The sequence below is a fragment of the Diplotaxodon limnothrissa genome, linkage group LG7 (assembly GCF_057381915.1).
Source record: "Diplotaxodon limnothrissa isolate DT_005_m linkage group LG7, D_limnothrissa_male_GT1.1, whole genome shotgun sequence".
Classification (NCBI taxonomy): Eukaryota; Metazoa; Chordata; class Actinopteri; order Cichliformes; family Cichlidae; genus Diplotaxodon; species Diplotaxodon limnothrissa.
The window spans coordinates 66751035-66771599 of record NC_140602.1 but is presented as its reverse complement, the minus strand read 5'-3'; the positions used below and the strand labels follow the sequence as shown (position 1 = coordinate 66771599).

The 20565-nt window shown below is 40.2% G+C and overlaps 3 protein-coding genes across 3 annotated transcripts; 1 reads left to right on the top strand and 2 right to left on the bottom strand.

Moving 5' to 3' along the window:
* Window positions 1–368: 368 nt before the first annotated feature.
* LOC146629617 (olfactomedin-4-like) lies at window positions 369–2782 on the bottom strand. Its single transcript, XM_085358758.1, has 7 exons — window positions 2729–2782; window positions 2483–2605; window positions 2196–2414; window positions 1946–2099; window positions 1600–1827; window positions 884–1052; window positions 369–804 (listed from the first exon to the last, which is right to left on the bottom strand). The coding sequence occupies exons 1-7, from the start codon at window positions 2780–2782 to the stop codon at window positions 369–371; spliced, it is 1383 nt and encodes a 460-aa protein (XP_085214884.1).
* Window positions 2783–10493: 7711 nt separating this feature from the next.
* LOC146629616 (olfactomedin-like) lies at window positions 10494–14155 on the top strand. Its single transcript, XM_085358757.1, has 5 exons — window positions 10494–10532; window positions 10647–10805; window positions 11399–11611; window positions 11748–11880; window positions 13293–14155. The coding sequence occupies exons 1-5, from the start codon at window positions 10494–10496 to the stop codon at window positions 14153–14155; spliced, it is 1407 nt and encodes a 468-aa protein (XP_085214883.1).
* Window positions 14156–17228: 3073 nt separating this feature from the next.
* Window positions 17229–19641, bottom strand: LOC146629615 (olfactomedin-4-like). The gene is made up of 7 exons (XM_085358756.1): window positions 19588–19641; window positions 19342–19464; window positions 19055–19273; window positions 18805–18958; window positions 18460–18687; window positions 17744–17912; window positions 17229–17664 (listed from the first exon to the last, which is right to left on the bottom strand). Exons 1-7 carry the CDS (start codon window positions 19639–19641, stop codon window positions 17229–17231), a joined length of 1383 nt encoding a protein of 460 aa, XP_085214882.1.
* Between the last annotated feature and the right edge of the window lie 924 nt (window positions 19642–20565).

Below are 20565 nucleotides of genomic sequence, written 5' to 3'. Positions count from 1 at the left end.
GCAAGGATTTCTCCACAAATCTCAAAACAACAATCTTGTGACTTTTATGAGAATATGACATTTGTATGTTTACATAAAAAAAGATATAATAACATAGTTAGACTGACTCTGAACATTAAAACCACTACACTGGAAATTATTGATTTTATTAAATAAAGAGAGTACAAGGCAAAGATGAACCTTTTATTTGCACTGGTTGAATTAGCTTAATGGAGAAATACATTGTTTATGAAATGTGATGCATTAAACATGAAACATCTTGAGGAAAAACGGTGTTGGCTATATCATGTTTTACTCGAGCACCTATTTGAATTTCAGACTTTTATAGAAATCAATCAATTTTGCAGAAATGAAACAACAACATCAATTTACCCAAACAACACCTTGTAGGAAACCATGTTGGAGTCACAGTAAGCATGCAGCATCTGGTCCACAGGGCTGTAATTTAGGCTTTGAATGTTGGTAGACATTTTGTTCATGAAGATGCCAATGTTAAACCTCTCCTGTCCCGTCACGGTGTTGAATGAGTAAAAGATCTCCTCGACCTCCCTGTTAATGTAACGTGTTGCATAGAGAACGCCACACGCTATGAAGGTGTTGGTCACTGACTGTTTGTAGACTGAAGTGTGCCAGGTCTTTCCAAGCACTGGTGTTTCACCCTCCTCTAGCTTGGAGAGAACCAAGTTGCCAAAGTCCTGAGTGGTGGTGTAGACCACCCAGACACCAGACTCATCTGTTGCCAGGTCCAGGTCAGTGTATGGGTAGCATTCCTCAAGATGGCAGAAGTTACCTTTTGAGTTGTACCTGGTTAACAGAGGATAGCAGTGAAAGTTTCTGTCATAGTTATTCTTCAAACTAACAGTTTCAAAGTTGAGTAACAAACCTGGTGCCTTTTGGTAGTTGTAAGGTTGTGACACTTTTAGTGGTGAGATTAAATCGACAAACATAATCTTGGTTGTAACAGTTGTAGTACAAAGCACCTCCATACAGAACATTATTTGGACCCTGGATGGTGTTGGTAGTTGGGTTTGAAGAGTGGATCTGGACGTTACCTGAAGATGAAAAAGAAGGAATAAACATATGTTAATAGTTTAAAACTATAATTTGCTTCACAAAAATGTATCAGTAATTAAGACAAACTGCAAAACATTGTTCTTAAGAACGATGGCAGGTGAGTATTATTTAGTAAAAACACTCCAGGATAACATGGGCTGGGAACCAATGCAGAACTGTCTATGCACCTGTACAGGACCAGCACTGGAACAACGGCTGCTTGTTGAAAACACGTAATACTGATACTTGGTATCAGTATAACTTGCTACCAAATGTTAAAGCCACTTTTATAAAGGGTTGCATAACTCGATTTTAGGTACAGTTAGGTAGTTACCTAACAAACTCACTGTACATGGTCCTTTCCAAACACCTTCAGTAACCCAAAGTACAGCAAACCTCTAGGGTTAATTATTTCATCTTTGAAAATTCAAACAATTTAATAAGCTACTTTATTACCAACTTCAGAGTGATCCCAGTAAAAACAGTAAGGGTTTTTTTGCATTATGTGGGAGGGAAAAAAACAACAAGAAGAGAGGAGTTCCTTACCTGGGACGCTCACTCCAATGATGAGAGAACTCAGACTGCTGTAAAGACGAACATAGTTGGAGTATCTGTTACTCGAAGTCATCATCACCAGCCAGTACCAGCTCTCTTTGCCTTCCTCTGGTCTGGGATCACGACCCCAGGCTCCGTAAGCGTACGAGCCAGGATATTCTCCTGCTGTGTAGACCCTTGGTCCAGTGACATTCAGAAGCCGGCTGCGTTGACAGGTACCTGAGGGGATAAAAATAAAAAGGATTATTAATTGCTCCAATCCCCTAAGAACAGACTCCCACTGCCACCAGAAGAGAAATAAACAAACAAACACATAAAAAAAAAAGAACAAACTCACCCTGTGGGGGCTCGGTGGGTGTGACGGTAGTGTTCATTTTTTTGTTGCACTTGAATAGATCTGCCTTCAGAGCAGAGTTGACTTGTTGTCCCTTTATCACCTGCATGGTGTCGAACTTCTCCAGCTCTTGCATCTCTGCTTTAAAGTTCCCCAGCTGAGACAAATTTTGATTGTTTACAAGATCATAAACAGAGTGAGGGACAAAGATACAGTGATGTCAGTGTTTTGCAGCATGTGGTTGTGAATCTACCTGTTCAGTGGCGTTAGCAGTGAGGATCTGGTGTTGCTGGGTGGTGCTGTTGAGCTTGTCAATCAGCTGCTTGATCTCAGTCATTTCATTCTCTATAACATACAAGCTGAGAACTCCATACAGCTCTCCGTCATCCTCCTTCTCAAGGATCAGCACATCTTTGTTCAGCTGGGAAAGACGACGCTCCAACCCCAGCAGCAGACTCTCCAGCTCCACAGTCTGCAGAGGCAGCAGTGAGTAACCAGGAATGGAGACACACAGCATGAGAGCTTTAAAAGACTAGTTACCTTCTGCGGGGTGATGTTGCTGTTGCAGTCTGATACGTTGGTTTCAACTATCCTGAGTTTTTCATGAGGGAATGCCTTCTCTGAGTTATTCAGCTCGCATGCACACTTTTCTCGTGGAGGAGCCTGAAATTTAAATGTATTTTCAAGTGAAATAAGCAGAACATCACATTTAGTGGTATTTGGTATTTGTCGCTTTGATCAAAATGGATATTTACCCATTGAAATGAAGTCTTCAGTATTTCTTACCTGCTGGGTGAATGTGAGCAGAGCACACAGTGGAATAATCACGTACAGCTTCATGGTGAATCAGAGAGCAGAGCTGAAGAAAACTCTCTCTAAAGTGTTTGATTGTGGCACTGGGACTGCAGCAGCACCCTCTAATTTGCGAACACTCCCATTATCCTGTGGATGTGAGGAATTGGATGTGGGTGTGTTTGTAGAGTATGTATCACTTTGTTTTCTCTATTTTCTGATTTGGATTACAACAACACAGAGAATTTGCACCCAATCATGGGAAATGACAGTAAAAGCATCTTTGGCTGTACAAAATAAATATCTCACATTTAATAAAGTACCAAATAAGAATTAAAGTACTGAAACCTAAAACTCTGTTAAAAAAAAATCTGGAACACAGACTGCTGTCACTGTTTTTACAATTTTTTAAACTACAAACTCTTTTTAAAAGAAATGTTTTCTCTCTTTTTTTTTTTAATTATTTCAACTCATCAGCACTAGCAGTTGGAGGGCATGCACATTTTATCATATATCAATTTAATCAATAATGTGGATTATCAAAGGCTGTGAAAGTAAAAATTTGGAAACTACCACACAAAAATACACTGTGTATGTGATATTATATCCTACATGTGGTAAAGTTTATGCTAAATAATACAATGTCATAATGTTGCCTCTGAATCACTGTTAAACCCATGGTCTATGTTGTGAAGCTGAGAACAGTGACTAATACATCTATTTTAATTTTTTTTTTTCATGAAATTGATTCAGGAACAGAAAGTGACCCTTTTGCATGAAATGCAAAAAATAGCCACAAAGCAGCCACAATGTGTCCAATTGCACTATTTGAAATTTAATATTTAATTTTGGGCTCTGTTATTCATGCAGTGTGTTAGCCACTACCGCATTTTGGTGCACAGTAAGCTCTTTTAACCGTATCACATGTAAATGTACAGTCTAGTGCAGACTTTCTTCTCGTCCCAGACAGGCCCACATACTGGGACAATCCCAGTCCTATTTAGGACACATAAGATCTCTCTTTTAGTGCTTGTGTTTGAACATAAAGCCATTAACACGAAGAAGAGATGGAAACCAGTCCAAAGACATTTCAAACCACCTGCCACAGCAATTCTTAGAGTTTTATTAGAAACAGGTCCAGGTAGAAATTGGGCTACAAGACTACAATACTGATATGTCTACCATGTTACATGATGAAGATCAGGCTCTGGCAGCTTTGCTGGGGTCAGCCAACACAAACAGCTTTGTATTAGCATTTTGTCTGTGCAGATGCTTGACAAGAGCCATACAATAAAGTTGTTTCTTTTCACACAGTTTGCACTTTACTATCATGCTCTTGTTCACTTGTGCAATAGAAAGAAAAAGTAATGTCCGCATCTTTACTCCTTTGTGGACATCACATTTTGGGTTGTCTAGACCAAAATACTAAATTTTGCTCTACAATGGCCTGATATCCACCTATGAGGACTTGTACTGCCACTGTTCTATCAAAATTTAAAACGAATGTCCGCATGTGGATCAAATTTTTCGTAGAAAGAAAAATCAGGTAAAAATAAATAATTGGTAATTCTTTGCTTTTTCATTGATCAGGTCCAAATCAGCCCAAATAGCAAAGAGAAATTAAAAATGCATGCCATGAAAGATTTCGGGAGGTTAAAGCTGCAGATTTCGCCGCTATGTTATTCCTCTCTGCATACAAACTGAAATCACCTGATAGCAGGGCAGGTGTGCAAGAAGAAAAAAGCATGTTTTTTAAATTGTTTTTTATCACTATAGGAGTAATGGAAGATGCAGGTTTTGGGAACAGAAAGTAAAAATTCTGCACTGTGCGCGTAAAATAAGCCACAGGGGAAAAAAACATATTATGTCTAATTGAACCACTTGGAACAGATTTTTAATTCTGAGGTTTTGTACTTGTGCAATGTGTTAGCTGCTACCACATTTTTGTGCACAGTAAGCTTTTTTTAACTTCACTATGTTAAAATAATACAGTCTTCAGAGCTACTTGTCCTATAGTTGGAAAAAATAACTGATATGTTTTCCCAAAAAGTTCAAGCTATTTAATTAGAATAGAATAGCATAGAATAGAATAGAATAGGGGATCAGGACCGTCCGACCTTCGGTTAGCCATTCCGGGTGTCTCTCGTTAACTAGCAGCTGGTTCATTTGTGCTGCCAGACGCTCGTGGAGTGCAGTCGGCTTCTTTAGCCAGTAGGCGTGGACCATGTCGGGCCCTGGTGCTGTCCAACTCTTCATACTGGAGACCCTTTCTTGGATATCTGCCACTGTGATGGTTACTGGACCCTGTTCAGGGAGGTCGCTGTGGTCTGCCCTCAGATCCACTAGCCACTGAGCATTGCCGTTATGGGTTGCGTCCTTCTCCCATATGCTCTTCCAGTATTGCTCCATCTCCAGCCTTGGTGGTGCTGTTCTCTTATTATTATTGTTCCCTTGCCACTGAGAGTACACCTTTGCTGGTTCTGTGGAGAACAGCTGGTTTATTTTCCTGCGTTCTATCTCTCTGTGTACCTCCTCAAGCGGCTGGCCAAGGCTATGAGTCTTTGCTTGGCAGTTTCCAAGGCCTCAGGTATGGACAGCTTGCTGTATTTCTTATGCACCTTCTTTGTCGCACCTTTCTGCAACTCCGTTAGTTGGCTAACCTCACTCCGTGCTACTTTGATCTTGCCCCCTAGCCTCCTTCTCCATGGAGGGTACTGGAGAGTTTTCTCCAAGCATGACATCCCAGTGTATTTCAGACCCAGCAACACACTCAGACAGAAACTGGTTCACCCGAAAGACAAAACGCCAAAACACATACTTAACAATGTGGTGTATGCTGTACAGTGCAGCGAGGAATGCTCAGACCTCTACATTGGAGAGACCAAACAGCCACTTCACAAGCGCATGGCACAACACAGAAGAGCCACCTCCACAGGACAAGACTCAGCAGTCCATCTGCATCTTAAGGATAAAGGACACTCTTTCGAGGATGCCAATGTTCACATTTTGGACAGAGAGGACAGATGGTTTGAAAGAGGAGTGAAAGAAGCCATCTATGTCCACTGTGAGTGACCATCTTTGAACAGAGGCGGGGGTTTACGACACCAACTCTCTGCCATCTATAATCCAGTTTTGAGATCCCTTCCCAGACGCCTTAATGCCCACTCACATCCTGGGCCATCTGACCTCAGGAATTCGCATGATAAGGTGGGGCCAGGTTTCACAATGAACACACCCGAAACTCTGGCTGATTGGGACCCACGCCCAGTTTCACACCTTGGCTCAGGCGATTAGAGGATCATCAGGGGGTCCTTTTGTCCCTCTGTGGGGGGATACTCCCACTGGGTTTATATCTGGGACTCTCCACCATTTGACCTTAGAACTGAAGAAGCTTCTCGGATGAGAGGTGAAACGTCTTCAAGCAACTTAAAGAAGTCCAGACGTTTTTCTTTGCAAGCTCCTTTGAGTCCAGGTTAAATACACCTTTCTAGCCGGGAGGAATGATTACCAACGGCTGGTCAGGTAATCAGTTGCAGGTGGGCCAGCAACAGCGAAGAGGGACTCTTGTCCTCTCCTCTCTTCCTTTCCTCCCTTTATTTCTCGTTGGTACATGGGGTTCTGCCTGGCCCGAAAGCCGTCGCCAGTCCCCTTCAAGGCCTTCCCCAAACTGCAGCACTATTCATACTTCCTCATCCCTCATCACCCATCGTTACCAAGGAAGTGGTCCCTGATAGTGAATAATAATTGTAAAAAATAAAGTTGGCTACTTTGTGGATTTCACCTATCGCGGGTTATTTTTAGAACGTAACTCCCACAGTAAACAAGGAATCACTGTAATTATTTATTTGTCACCTGATTGCTAAACGACAATTGAAAAAAACAAGAATAAGCAAAAACACAAACTAAAAATTTGCAATTTTTTTTTTTACTTAAACAAGACTTTTTGTTCTTGGTTCCAGACCGAGTTTCCTAAACAAAACCACTCCAATAATGTGTGATTTTAACCAAGGCTACATTCAGTTCAATTCAGTTTATACAGCATCAAATCACAATAACTGCCTCAAGACACTAAATATTGTAAGAATAAGAAGAATGGAAAGAAAAGCGTCTGTACTTCTTTAAGTTGCTTGAAGACGTTTCACCTCTCGTCCAAGAAGCTTCTTCAATTCTAAGGGTCAAATGGTGGAGAGTCCCAGATTTAAACCTAGTGGGAGTAACCCACCGAGAGGGACAAAGGACCCCCTAATGATCCTCTACGTAATCACATGACCCAAGGTGTGAAAATGGGTGTAGGTCACAATCAGCCAAGGTTTCAGGTGAGCTCATTGTGAAACCTGGCCCCACCCTATCATGTGATTTCCTGAGGTCAGATGGCCCAGGATGTGAGTGGGTGTTAAGGCATCTGGGAGGGGATCTCAAAACTGGATTATAGATGGCAGACAGTTGGTGTCGTAAACCACCGCCTCTGCTCAAAGATGGTCGCTCACAGTGGACATAAATGGCTTCTTTTACTCCTCTTTAAAACCATCTGTCCTCTCTGTCCAAAATGTGAACATTGGCATACTCGAAAGAGTGACCTTTGTCCTTTAGATGCAGATTGACTGCCGAGTCATGTACCATGGAGGTGGCTCTTCTATGTTGTGCAATACGTTTATGAAGTGGCTGTTTGGTCTCTCCAATGTAGAGGTCTGGGCATTCCTCACTACACTGTACAGAATACACATTGTTAATTTTGTGTTTAGGAGTCTTTTCTTTGGGATGGACCAGTTTTTGTCTGTGTGTGTTGCTGTGTCTGAAGTACACTGGGATGTCATGCTTGGAGAAGACTCTCCTGAGTTTTTTTGATACATCGGCTACCATCCTAGCACCTCTTATGGGGAACACCCCACATCCCATCAATCAGCCAAAATGTGTGCGCGATCCAACGTGAGGCACACATGAAGCGGTTCAAAGATAAAATAGCAGAATTGTTACGAGAATTTGAGCTATGATTTCAGATTTTTGGTGAACTGGAGTAAGACTTCAAAGTGTTTTGCTCGCCGTCCACCTTGAATCCCTCTGATCTGCCTGTCAGCATCCACCTTGAAATAATAGACTTGCAGTGTGACCCGGATTTGAAGGGCAGAGGCGACATTAAGTTGCCGTTAGTAGGATAAGGAGTTGGTAAGCCAGAGCAAGGAGAACATATTGTGCAAAGAAGTGGGCTGCAAGGTCACGAGATTGGGAGGCAGGAGATAGAGAGGGGGTTAGCAGGCATCTAGTTTTGAGAGACAAAGGTTGTTGATGTCTATGTTGTAAAATCATTAAGCTGTTTTATGTCACATTATACCTCTGATTAAAGATTGCGGAATCATTATAGTGTTTTATGATGCATTATACTGCTGATTTATAAGAAATGCTGTCTGTGTAGAATCGTGGCCTTATTTCTGTCATTAGGGAGAACAAAACTATACTGCACAGGAAACCAAGGTCGTAACTGAAGCTCACTGAGAGGGAGAGAAAGAATATGAATGTTTAGGTTTTATGACTTTGGGGGTGGATGGGAAGCTATAAGAATGTGTGAAATGGTCAGACACTTCGAGATCTGTCGGACCCCCTCCCGTGTATATCTCCTGGACATTTGTATTGCTCAAAGTGTTTGTATGGAACAAAGAGAATTGTATTGATTACAGTGATTATTGACTGAGCATTAAACACCGTTGTTCTTCCTTCAGCCTGAAGATCAAAGAATTTTTTTTTTTTTTACAGGCCCCTGAACTAAAATGAGTTTGATACCCCTGGTCTATACCAAAATTATTATTATTTTTAATTATGTTGATAAATACATGTCTTACATGTGTCTTTATTAATTTTTGTCCAGCACTAACAGTCTTAACCTATTGTGATAACAAGCTATAGTCTGCTACAATCTGCTGGTCATGTTTCAGAGATGGATATTCCAATAGTAACCCATATAAATGACTAATACGTGCACTATTTTGAAGCTTTACAAGGATGTTGTGGTTGCAGAGCCTGGAATGGTGAAATTTCAGGAACAGAAAGTGTCCACTTTGAGTCAGACTGATATTTTATTTTTTTAATTCTTTTTTTATTCTGTGGTTTTGTTATGCACACCATGTCTCACCACCGATGATTCATTTTGCATTCTAAGCTCTTTTAACTTCCCTAAATCTGCCAAGTTTCCAAATATACATTTTTGGCAAATATATAGTTTTACCAACATGAAGCACATTTTTAGAAAGTCGAAGTTCCTATTTTTTATGTGAGGTGTCATATACGCAGCGACTATGACATAAGTGTTCCCATTTGGGCATTCGAAATCAGCAAAATTCCAAAACTATACCTGTAAAAATAAGTGGGCCAATGGCAGTGGATGTTAAAAAGTTAACTGTAGTGTGAGGACTGAAAAAAGCTTACCTTAGAAATATCAGGTGCTCTTAATTGATTGCATGTCTTAACACCGCAGTCTTTCATCAAATTAATTAAATGATAGTATATTTTGTAATATTTTAAAAAGATTGTTATTAACCCTATGAGGTCTTCCATCATTGTTGATGAGCCCAAAAACCAATATGATTACTAAGTCATATACTATATTTTCAGAGAATAGTGACCTTTTTTTTCTTTTTGAAGAAACTGAAAGTGTTATAATATTGTATTGTATACCCTCTCCCTGGTTGTGAATATATAATGAGATTAAAGAATAAAACATATTAATAATAATAATAATAATAATAATAATAATAATAATAATAATAATAATAATAAATAAATAAATAAATAAAAATATACTGATCGGATTGTCACTGACCTTGATAGGTTAAACTGCAGTAGTAAGCAAGGTGAAAGCAGATGTAGCAGAAATCATAGTTTGTCAGGGTTTTTTTTTTTAATGTAAAATAAATAAAAAGTAAGCAAAAATAATTGAGAATTAAGATTAGCAGCTCATGGTTGTTTGCAATTTTGGCAATTCCAGGCTTCAGTTCCAGTTTAATTTATTAATGGGATTCTTTAATCCCATTAGTATCCTCTTCAGCACAGAGATGTTGACTCAATACAGGTTGTAGCCTCATTACACAGAGAAGCCTGTGCTTCCCTGAGCTTTACTCTATACTGTAGACTACATCAGCTGTTAATGCAATGGAATTAACAGCTGGATTTCTGAACAAGCATGGCATTATATCATAGTAATACATCACTGTAAATGCCCACTTTTTAAAGTTTAACTTTTTTCATTAATCATAAAAATGTTCACTATAAAAAAAAAGCTAACGACTACAACCTGCAAAGGTATATATTATTTTTGAGTGTCTTTTTTAAGCAGCGTTTCAAAATTAGATTTTCATACTAACATATGATGAAAACTTAATTTCTACTGGATTTGTTGTTTTAAACATGAATTTAGCTTTAAAATCAGTGGGCAGTTCATTCCACTTTTATTATATAGTTAAAAATAAATAAATGAATGAAAAATCAACAGTTGAATGAAAAAAACGAAATAATCGTCTAAGGAAGACTGAAAAGGGGAAATGAGAGCCAGTAAACTAACAATGCATAAAGAAAGCGGGAGGGGTCGTACAAAACGCCAGTTTGATGTTCTTAGTTGTGTCATTTGTCCAAGTGGTTTTAAGGCTGTGGAGCAACTTATCAGTGACAGGAAGCAAACCGGCAAATTCTGAGTTTGTTGTGAGTGAGTTTTTCTAAAGAAAACAGAAGAAGACCGTGTGTCAGTGTTGGTCCAGTCTCAGTTTCTCTAAAAATGCTGCAGCTGCTTCTATTGCTGCTGCTGTCATCCACAGTAAGTCACACTTCTAGTCGATAAATTAAAAAAAGTATTATACGTAGTATTTTTTGTTGTTTGTTTACCATGTAAATAGACTTTAAGAATTTGTGCTCCTATTTGCAAAATCAGGCTGACAGCCAGAGTCAGCGAGTGTCGGGCTACAAGAAGGCAAATGCATGTGTGTGCCAGCTAAACTCCACCATGTGGGTGTTTCCTGCTCAGAAGTTTAAGTATGTGTTGGAGGAAGTTCACACCTGTGAAGAATCTCTGAATAACCTACAAGAAGAGGTAAGAACTCATCTATATGCTTTATTGTACTGAAGTAAGCTCTCAGGAACTAACGTTGTACTATTAAACAACTAAAATACAAGTAAAAATGAATCAATAATCAAGAAAACATTATTTAATAATTCATTAATTATTATTATCATAATGAATACTAAGTATGGGTATAATCAATCAATTGATATTTCATTATTTAAAGATAAACACTGTATCAAAGTTTTTTCATAACATTCATATATTATTTTATATGCTGCTTGCAAAAGACTTGTCTTTGAAAATAAAATAAAAAGCTTGGCTTCACTGGCCTTTCTTACATATATCTTATCAGTTGGGGATTCAAATGTTTAAAATTATTGTTGTTATTCTTAATAATATGAGACTACACAGCTGAGGTCCATGATCTCTTATCTTTCAACAGATGGATATCTATCTATAATAGAAAATATGTACAGTATTTTATAATATAGGGTAACCACTTTTTCTTTCCCCTCAAAATATTAACTTTTTAAAATTTGGATGTATTTTTTACATAGCTCGTATAGGAAAAAAAGCCATGTCTTTGAACAAAGGATTTTTTTTGTCTGCATTTCTTGCAGCTGACGTTCTCTAGCCAACGTCTCCCTCTGATCCAGGATCAGTTTACCAACTTTATGGCTCGGCTGGAGCCCTACAACTACCTGCACTCCCAGGGCCTGTATACAGAACTGTCCCTGCGCCAGCTGGGCCAGGAGCTCAGCCAGTTACAGGTGGACATCGATGTGGTCCACAGCCAGCTTAACAACTCCGAGACACAGAAACTCTCCAAAGAGGTAGAGCTAAAATAGCAAATGGCAGCAAAATACAACAGAAAGAAAAGATTTAATGTTATACTATGTCAGGTCACATGTGACCTGTTGTGATGTAACAGAATTATCAATAGAATAATATTATATCCATTTCTGATAGGCTGATAGACTACATAAACATGTAAACAAGATGCAAACAATAGACACGCTTAACATGAAGACTGTGAAGGAGAAACTGCGCTACCTAAAGAATAATGTGGAGACCTGCAAGTCAATCCCCAAAGACTTCAGAGGTATGTGAGGTGTGTGTGTGTGTGTGTGTGTGTGTGTGTGTGTGTGTGTGTGTGTGTGTGTGTGTGTGTGTGTGTGTGTGTGTGTGTGCGTGCACATGTTTAGATATCTTTGTGATGACAGAAAATTGGCATGCTACTATATTTGTGAGGACCAACAGTCACTTATGGGAACAGAATGCCTGTTTGGCATTTTTGAGGTGCAAAATGTGATTTTAGTATCAGGGTTACAGTTCACACTCTGGGTCCACACACCTGAATCAAATGATTAGTTAATTACCAGGCCTCTGGAGGATTTCAAGACATGTTGAGGAGGTAATTTAGCCATTTGACTCAGCTGTGTTGGATCAAGGACACATCTAAAACCTGCAGGACACCGGCACTTGAGGCCTGGAGTTCCATACCCCCAGTTTAGGCTATGGCTTAGGGTGAACGTGAGTGAGGGCCCTTTGGTGGCTTGGTTGATTTCCATGGACGGGCTGGCTTGGCAGGCACCTGATGCGCTGGTTGGGGCTTGGAAGGTGGTTGTGGACTGGCAGGCCGCGCAGGGCATTGACAGGCGAGACCAGGCTACTTTGAGATGAGACTAGATGAGACGTCAACCTCTGGCTGAATCGTGGCTGGACCATATATGCTCGGCTGAGCATACAGCTGGCACAAGAGGCTGCTGGCTAGGGTCTCCTGAACCCCCAGCTGGAGCATAAAGTTGGAGGCTGGGCTCTCATGTACCCCCAGCTCAAACATGAAGTTGCTGACTAGCCCTGTCTGACCCTCCAGCTGGCACAGCGGACCTGGGCAACCTCTGCTGAGCCCCCAAGTGGGAGTAGAAACAAGTACTTCTGGGGACCCAGAGCACACTGAGTCCTTCGACTCTGCCTCTGGATCCGACCCGGCCCATATTTTAGACCCACAGGAGTCTAGTTTGGTCTCACAGCAACCTGTCTCACAACAAACAGTTCTAGCTGGCATTAGAGCTGAAAATCCAGTCTCTACATTGTCTATAGTAACAGAATTCCCAGAAAGTGAGAGAGGACAAAGACACAAGGGGAACCTACACAGACAAGGAGATTACACATTTTAAACAGAAAAAGGCTTATAAGCAAGGAGACATGGACGATAACGAGTCTAATATACTAGACTCAACTTCAACTAATACCAACTAATAATAACCCGAGAACTTTATATTATTTCATAAATAAGAAAAAATACAAAATAACTCAAAATGCTGGGTCACCGACCCAGCCCTCTGTCAGACCCAGTGCAGAGCCATCCCAGTCTAGAAATAAAAAGCTTCCCCTTTTCAAAGCAAGGATACACCTTAAGGGGATGATAAGTAATGATGATAAATGACAACAATTGACTGTATCTATATCATCATCTGCTTCAAAAACCTTCTGATCTTTCTATCTTTCCAGTTCAGGACAAGCACTGCGTCAGAGGTCTGATCACCAACATCAGTGACCCTATCACGACCAAAGTCAGTCCTCATGGTAAGAGCTATATCTCTGGTTCGTGGGGAAAACAAGCCCAGAACGAGAGCGAGGGGCAGAAGAACAGTTACTGGGTTCAACCTCTGCTCAGCAGCCACATCTGGGGCAACACTGTGCGCCTTTACCAAACCTACGAAGACTTCATGGCCTCAACAAACCACAGAGAATTTACCTTTGCTTCATCTTACAGTCATCCCAGCACAAATGAAGGTCCGAACGCCGTCCTGTATGGCGAGGCTCTGTATTATCACTGCTACCGCTCTGCAGACATTTGCCGGTACGACCTTGGGGCCAACGAGGTCAAACGGGTGACTCTTCCAGGCACTGGTGTGGGTTTCAACAACAAGTTCCCCTATTGTTATTACGATTGCCGGCTCAATAGTGATGTTGATGTAGAGGCAGATGAAACAGGACTGTGGGCTCTCTATGCCACTATAGGTAACCATGGTAACCTTGTGATCAGCCGGTTAGTTTGGGACAGCGAGGTGAAGAGTCTCAACGTGACACAGACGTGGGAAACGAGGTTGTTCAAGAAGGCAACGAGCAACGCCTTCATGGTGTGCGGTGTGATGTACGCAACTCGTTACGTTAATGAGTACCGGGAGGAGGTGTTCTACGCCTTCGACACAGCCACAGGCAAAGAAGACAACTCACTAGCAATACCACTGGAGAAGGTAGCTAAAGCAGTGGCTAGTCTGAGCTACAATCCCACCAACAAGCAGATCTACATGTACAACGATGGATACTTGCTGGCCTACCAGGCCCACTTCAGATCTGAAGCTTTGTAGCTAGTTATTGTCACATGACCAAGCCCCCCCCCCTCCAAAAAAAAAGGCAATGGCTTTTTCTGTGCAACAGCAATCTTAGCAGATGTTGCAAATGCTGAAGATATATCATGTATGCTGCATGCATGCTGCAAGAAAAAAAAGCAATGATTTAAAAAGTGCAGTTTAAGGACTATTTTATGCAACAGTGATGTTAGCTACAAATACCACAGATATGTCATGTATGCTGTAAAAACTGTTCTTATACTAATAATGTCATTTGGTTAAACTGAATGCAAACACCGGTTAGAACCATAATAAAGTCTTCAGTACCAAAAACATCAAGATTTTAACTATTTTGGGTTTACAGCTTCTAACATTACTGCTAACACTGTAGGGGTAGGTTTAAAAAATTGATTTTATCATAGAAATTGATTTTAGTTTGAATAATGTGATATTGATACCCAGAATCGATTTTTAAATGTAAATGTATTTTGCTAGAAACGGCAGAGTCTGAGGTTAAAGCTCACAAAACTGTTTCAATCATCAAACAGCTAATGATGTAAACGGATTTTGCAAAAAGATGTAAATGCAAAGCATGCACCCCCCCCCCCCCCCATTCACCCAACGGGGACATGCCACTGGGTGCTGAAAGGCAACATCTCACAGATTCTGAAGCTGCAGGTTTCATCACTCTCCAACCAAAATTCACTGAACCAGCAGCAAAAGAAGATCAAGACTACGCTTCACGTTTGAAAAGGATTGTCACGAATTCTATCTTCCTCTTGCTGTTTTGCTTCCACCATGAGAAAATCACACTTCATGCACAGCTTTCTCTCTCTGAATGTACTAAAATTTCTGTTTTTTGCATTATTCACTTGCTTATTACGCACCAGTCTACCGTTGTGTAAAGTGCTGCTGCCCGCTACTTTTTTCTCCAAAACAGACTTCCGAAAAGAAGGACCAATTTCTGCTGTTCAATACCAAAAAAAATTAAACTTTAATAATTATGCCAAATTATAAAACGCTTAGCTGTAGTCGCTAATAAAACCTCCTTAACTTTGCTCTGCTTCACTTCAGCATTAGGTAATGTTTATATGCTGATTCATGGTTTTCTTCAGTTTTTGATGTACTGCAAAATATTTTTAAGGTGTTTATCTGCTATAAAAAGCCAGCCAGAAAAATCTCCTTCATATTTGTTTGTGTTTTATTCTTAGGTACAATAATGGATTGCATTTATATAGCACTTTTCTAGACACTCAGGCCCCTCTGGCCAACACCAGTAGGCGGTAGGTGAAGCGTCTTGCCCAAGGACACAACGACCAGGACAGATAGAGCTGGGGATCGGACCGGCAACCTTCCAGTTACAAGATGTGACCTCTAAGGTCTCACAAGTGTTAGATTTATTTTTATATATATATAGATATACATAGATATAAAATAATGGATTTGTACTGATAAGATAAGATAAGATAAGATAAGATAAGATAAGATAAGATAAGATAAACCTTTATTAGTCCCACAAATGGGAAATATTTGGGTCACGGCAGAAAGTACAAATTTAAGAGCAGGTAATACTGCACATCAGGGAGACAGTTACAGTTGTGTATGGGATGTGTGTGTGTCTGTCTGCACGTGTGTGGCCATCTTCAGAGACCATGTTGTAGAGTCTGACATTAAGTTGGGAGGAAAGTCCTGCAAAATCTCTCCATCCCAGCCTGGGTGCCGCAGCCTGCCACTGAAGGAGCTGCTCAATGCTGTCAGAGTCTCTTGAATGGGGTGGGAAATGTTGTCCGACAGGGACGACAGCTTAACCACCATTCTCCTGTCACTCACCACCGCCACTGGGTCCAGAGGGCATCCTAGAACAGAGCTGGCTCTCCGGATCAGCCTGTTCAGTCTCTTCTCTTCCGTCTCGGCAGACCTCACAGTAAAAGATGGCTGAGGCCACCACAGAGTCATAGGTCTTCAGGAGTGGGCCCTTCACTCCAAAAGACCTGAGTCTCCCCAGTAGGTACAGCCTGCTCTGCCCTTTCCTGTAGATAAATGATCAGAATTATAATATTTCCGTGAATATTGACTGTGTCAAAATTGAATCGAATCACTGGTGGAAATCAAAATACATTGCCCTATACCATTGGGACCACTTTGGATTTTACCTTCCATATCTGCTTCCATTGCTGCACATGGACATCCTTCTCCTGTCCTGGTTCTGCTGGAAGTTCCTTCCTGTTAAAAAGGAGTTTTTCCTTTCCACTGTCGCCAAATCACCTGCTCATGGGAGCGATATGATTGTTGGGGTTTCTCTGGGTTTTTTTTATATTATTATAGGGTTTTTACTTTACACTATAAACACAACAGCGTATCAGTTGAGTGTAGGCCATTGCACCTTGGTGGTCTGCGCTTGAATTATGAACTATAAAATGTGTAATATCAGATACTTGAAGGATAATTTTTAAATGTTACACAATGTTAAGGTTAGTCAGTGTAAATGCTGGAGAATATTTCACAAATATCTCCATAAACAATGTAAATGGTAGATACCATTAGAAAGTAGGAATGTTTTTATTCATGTGGCCATTTCAAAAAAAATTGTCTGTAAAATTAATCATAGATTAGTTTTCTGCATTCAGAAAAAAGATGATTTTTATGTCACGCATGGAAAGAGCCAGTACTTAGAGTAATACACTGGTACAACAACTAACGAGTTGATAATCAGTTTGAATTTAATTTACTTATTTAGATAACTGCTACGCTAATGTCACTGCAAGGATTTCTCCACAAATGTCAGAACAACAATCGTGTAACTTTTATGAGAATATGACATTTGTATGTTTACATAAAAAAAAATATAATAACATAGTTAGACTGACTCTGAACATTAAAACCACTACACTGGAAATATTGATTTTATTGAATAAAGAGAGTACAAGGCAACAATGAACTATTTATTTACACTGGTAGAATTAGATTAATGGAGAAATACATTGTTTATGAAATGTGATGCATTAAACATGAAACATCTTGAGAAAAAACTGTTTTGAATTCAGACTTTTATAGAGATCAATCAATTTTGCAGAAATGAAACAACATCAATTTACCCAAACAACACCTTGTAGGAAACCATGTTGGAGTCACAGTAAGCATGCAGCATCTGGTCCACAGGGCTGTAATTTAGGCTTTGAATGTTGGGAGACATTTTGTTCATGAAGATGCCAATGTTGAACTTCTCCTGTCCCGTCACGGTGTTGAATGAGTAAAAGATCTCCTCGACCTCCCTGTTAATGTAACGTGTCGCATAGAGAACGCCACACGCCATGAAGGTGTTGGTCACTGCCCGCTTGTAGACTGAAGTGCGCCAGGTACGCCTAAGTGTTGGTGTTTCACCCTCCTCTAGCTTGGAGAGAACCAAGTTGCCAAAGTCCTGAGTGGTGGTGTAGACCACCCAGACACCAGACTCATCTGTTGCCAGGTCCAGGTCAGTGTATGGGTAGCATTCCTCAAGATGGCAGAAGTTACCTTTTGAGTTGTACCTGGTTAACAGAGGATAGCAGTGAAAGTTTCTGTCATAGTTATTCTTTAAACTAACATTTTCAAAGTTGAGTAACAAACCTGGTGCCTTTTGGTAGTTGTAAGGTTGTGACACTTTTAGTGGTGAGATTAAATCGACAAACATAATCTTGGTTGTAACAGTTGTAGTACAAAGCCCCTCCATACAGAACATTATTTGGACCCTGGATAGTGTTGGTAGTTGGGTTTGAGGAGTGGATCTGGACGTTACCTGAAGATGAAAAAGAAGGAATAAACATATGTTAATAGTTTAAAACTATAATTTGCTTCACAAAAATGTATCAGTAATTAAGACAAACTGCAAAACATTGTTCTTAAGAACGATGGCAGGTGAGTATTATTTAGTAAAAACACTCCAGGATAACATGGGCTGGGAACCAATGCAGAACTGTCTATGCACCTGTACAGGACCAGCACTGGAAGAAGGGCTGCTTGTTGAAAACACGTAATACTGATACTTGGTATCAGTATAACTTGCTACCAAATGTTAAAGCCACTTTTATAAAGGGTTGCATAACTCGATTTTAGGTACAGTTAGGTAGTTACCTAACAAACTCACTGTACATGGTCCTTTCCAAACACCTTCAGTAACCCAAAGTACAGCAAACCTCTAGGGTTAATTATTTCATCTTTGAAAATTCAAACAATGTAATAAGCTACTTTATTACCAACTTCAGAGTGATCCCAGTAAAAACAGTAAGGGTTTTTTTGCATTATGTGGGAGGGAAAAAAACAACAAGAAGAGAGGAGTTCCTTACCTGGGACGCTCACTCCAATGATGAGAGAACTCAGACTGCTGTAAAAACGAACATAGTTGGAGTATCTGTTACTCGAAGTCATCATCACCAGCCAGTACCAGCTCTCTTTGCCTTCCTCTGGTCTGGGATCACGACCCCAGGCTCCGTAAGCGTACGAGCCAGGATATTCTCCTGCTGTGTAGACCCTTGGTCCAGTGACATTCAGAAGCCGGCTGCGTTGACAGGTACCTGATGGGATAAAAATAAAAAGGATTATTAACTGCTCCAATCCCCTAAGAACAGACTCCCACTGCCACCAGAAGAGAAATAAACAAACAAACACATAAAAAAAAAGAACAAACTCACCCTGTGGGGGCTCGGTGGGTGTGACGGTAGTGTTCATTTTTTTGTTGCACTTGAATAGATCTGCCTTCAGAGCAGAGTTGACTTGTTGTCCCTTTATCACCTGCATGGTGTCGAACTTCTCCAGCTCTTGCATCTCTGCTTTAAAGTTCCCCAGCTGAGACAAATTTTGATTGTTTACAAGATCGTAAACAGAGTGAGGGACAAAGATACAGTGATGTCAGTGTTTTGCAGCATGTGGTTGTGAATCTACCTGTTCAGTGGCGTTAGCAGTGAGGATCTGGTGTTGCTGGGTGGTGCTGTTGAGCTTGTCAATCAGCTGCTTGATCTCAGTCATTTCATTCTCTATAACATACAAGCTGAGAACTCCATACAGCTCTCCGTCATCCTCCTTCTCAAGGATCAGCACATCTTTGTTCAGCTGGGAAAGACGACGCTCCAACCCCAGCAGCAGACTCTCCAGCTCCACAGTCTGCAGAGGCAGCAGTGAGTAACCAGGAATGGAGACACACAGCATGAGAACTTTAAAAGACTAGTTACCTTCTGCGGGGTGATGTTGCTGTTGCAGTCTGATACGTTGGTTTCAACTATCCTGAGTTTTTCATGAGGGAATGCCTTCTCTGAGTTATTCAGCTCGCATGCACACTTTTCTCGTGGAGGAGCCTGAAATTTAAATGTATTTTCAAGTGAAATAAGCAGAACATCACATTTAGTGGTATTTGGTATTTGTCGCTTTATTCAAAATGGATATTTACCCATTGAAATGAAGTCTTCAGTATTTCTTACCTGCTGGGTGAATGTGAGCAGAGCACACAGTGGAATAATCACGTACAGCTTCATGGTGAATCAGAGAGCAGAGCTGAAGAAAACTCTCTCTAAAGTGTTTGATTGTGGCACTGGGACTGCAGCAGCACCCTCTAATTTGCGAACACTCCCATTATCCTGTGGATGTGAGGAATTGGATGTGGGTGTGTTTGTAGATTATGTATCACTTTGTTTTCTCTATTTTCTGATTTGGATTACAGCAACACAGAGAATTTGCACCCAATCATGGGAAATGACAGTAAAAGCATCTTCGGCTGTACAAAATAAATATCTCACATTTAATAAAGTACCAAATAAGAATTAAAGTACTGAAACCTAAAACTCTGTTAAAAAAAAATCTGGAACACAGACTGCTGTCACTGTTTTTACAATTTTTTAAACTACAAACTCTTTTTAAAAGAAATGTTTTCTCTCTTTTTTTTTTTAATTATTTCAACTCATCAGCACTAGCAGTTGGAGGGCATGCACATTTTATCATATATCAATTTAATCAATAATGTGGATTATCAAAGGCTGTGAAAGTAAAAATTTGGAAACTACCACACAAAAATACACTGTGTATGTGATATTATATCCTACATGTGGTAAAGTTTATGCTAAATAATACAATGTCATAATGTTGCCTCTGAATCACTGTTAAACCCATGGTCTATGTTGTGAAGCTGAGAACAGTGACTAATACATCTATTTTAATTTTTTTTTTTCATGAAATTGATTCAGGAACAGAAAGTGACCCTTTTGCATGAAATGCAAAAAATAGCCACAAAGCAGCCACAATGTGTCCAATTGCACTATTTGAAATTTAATATTTAATTTTGGGCTCTGTTATTCATGCAGTGTGTTAGCCACTACCGCATTTTGGTGCACAGTAAGCTCTTTTAACCGTATCACATGTAAATGTACAGTCTAGTGCAGACTTTCTTCTCGTCCCAGACAGGC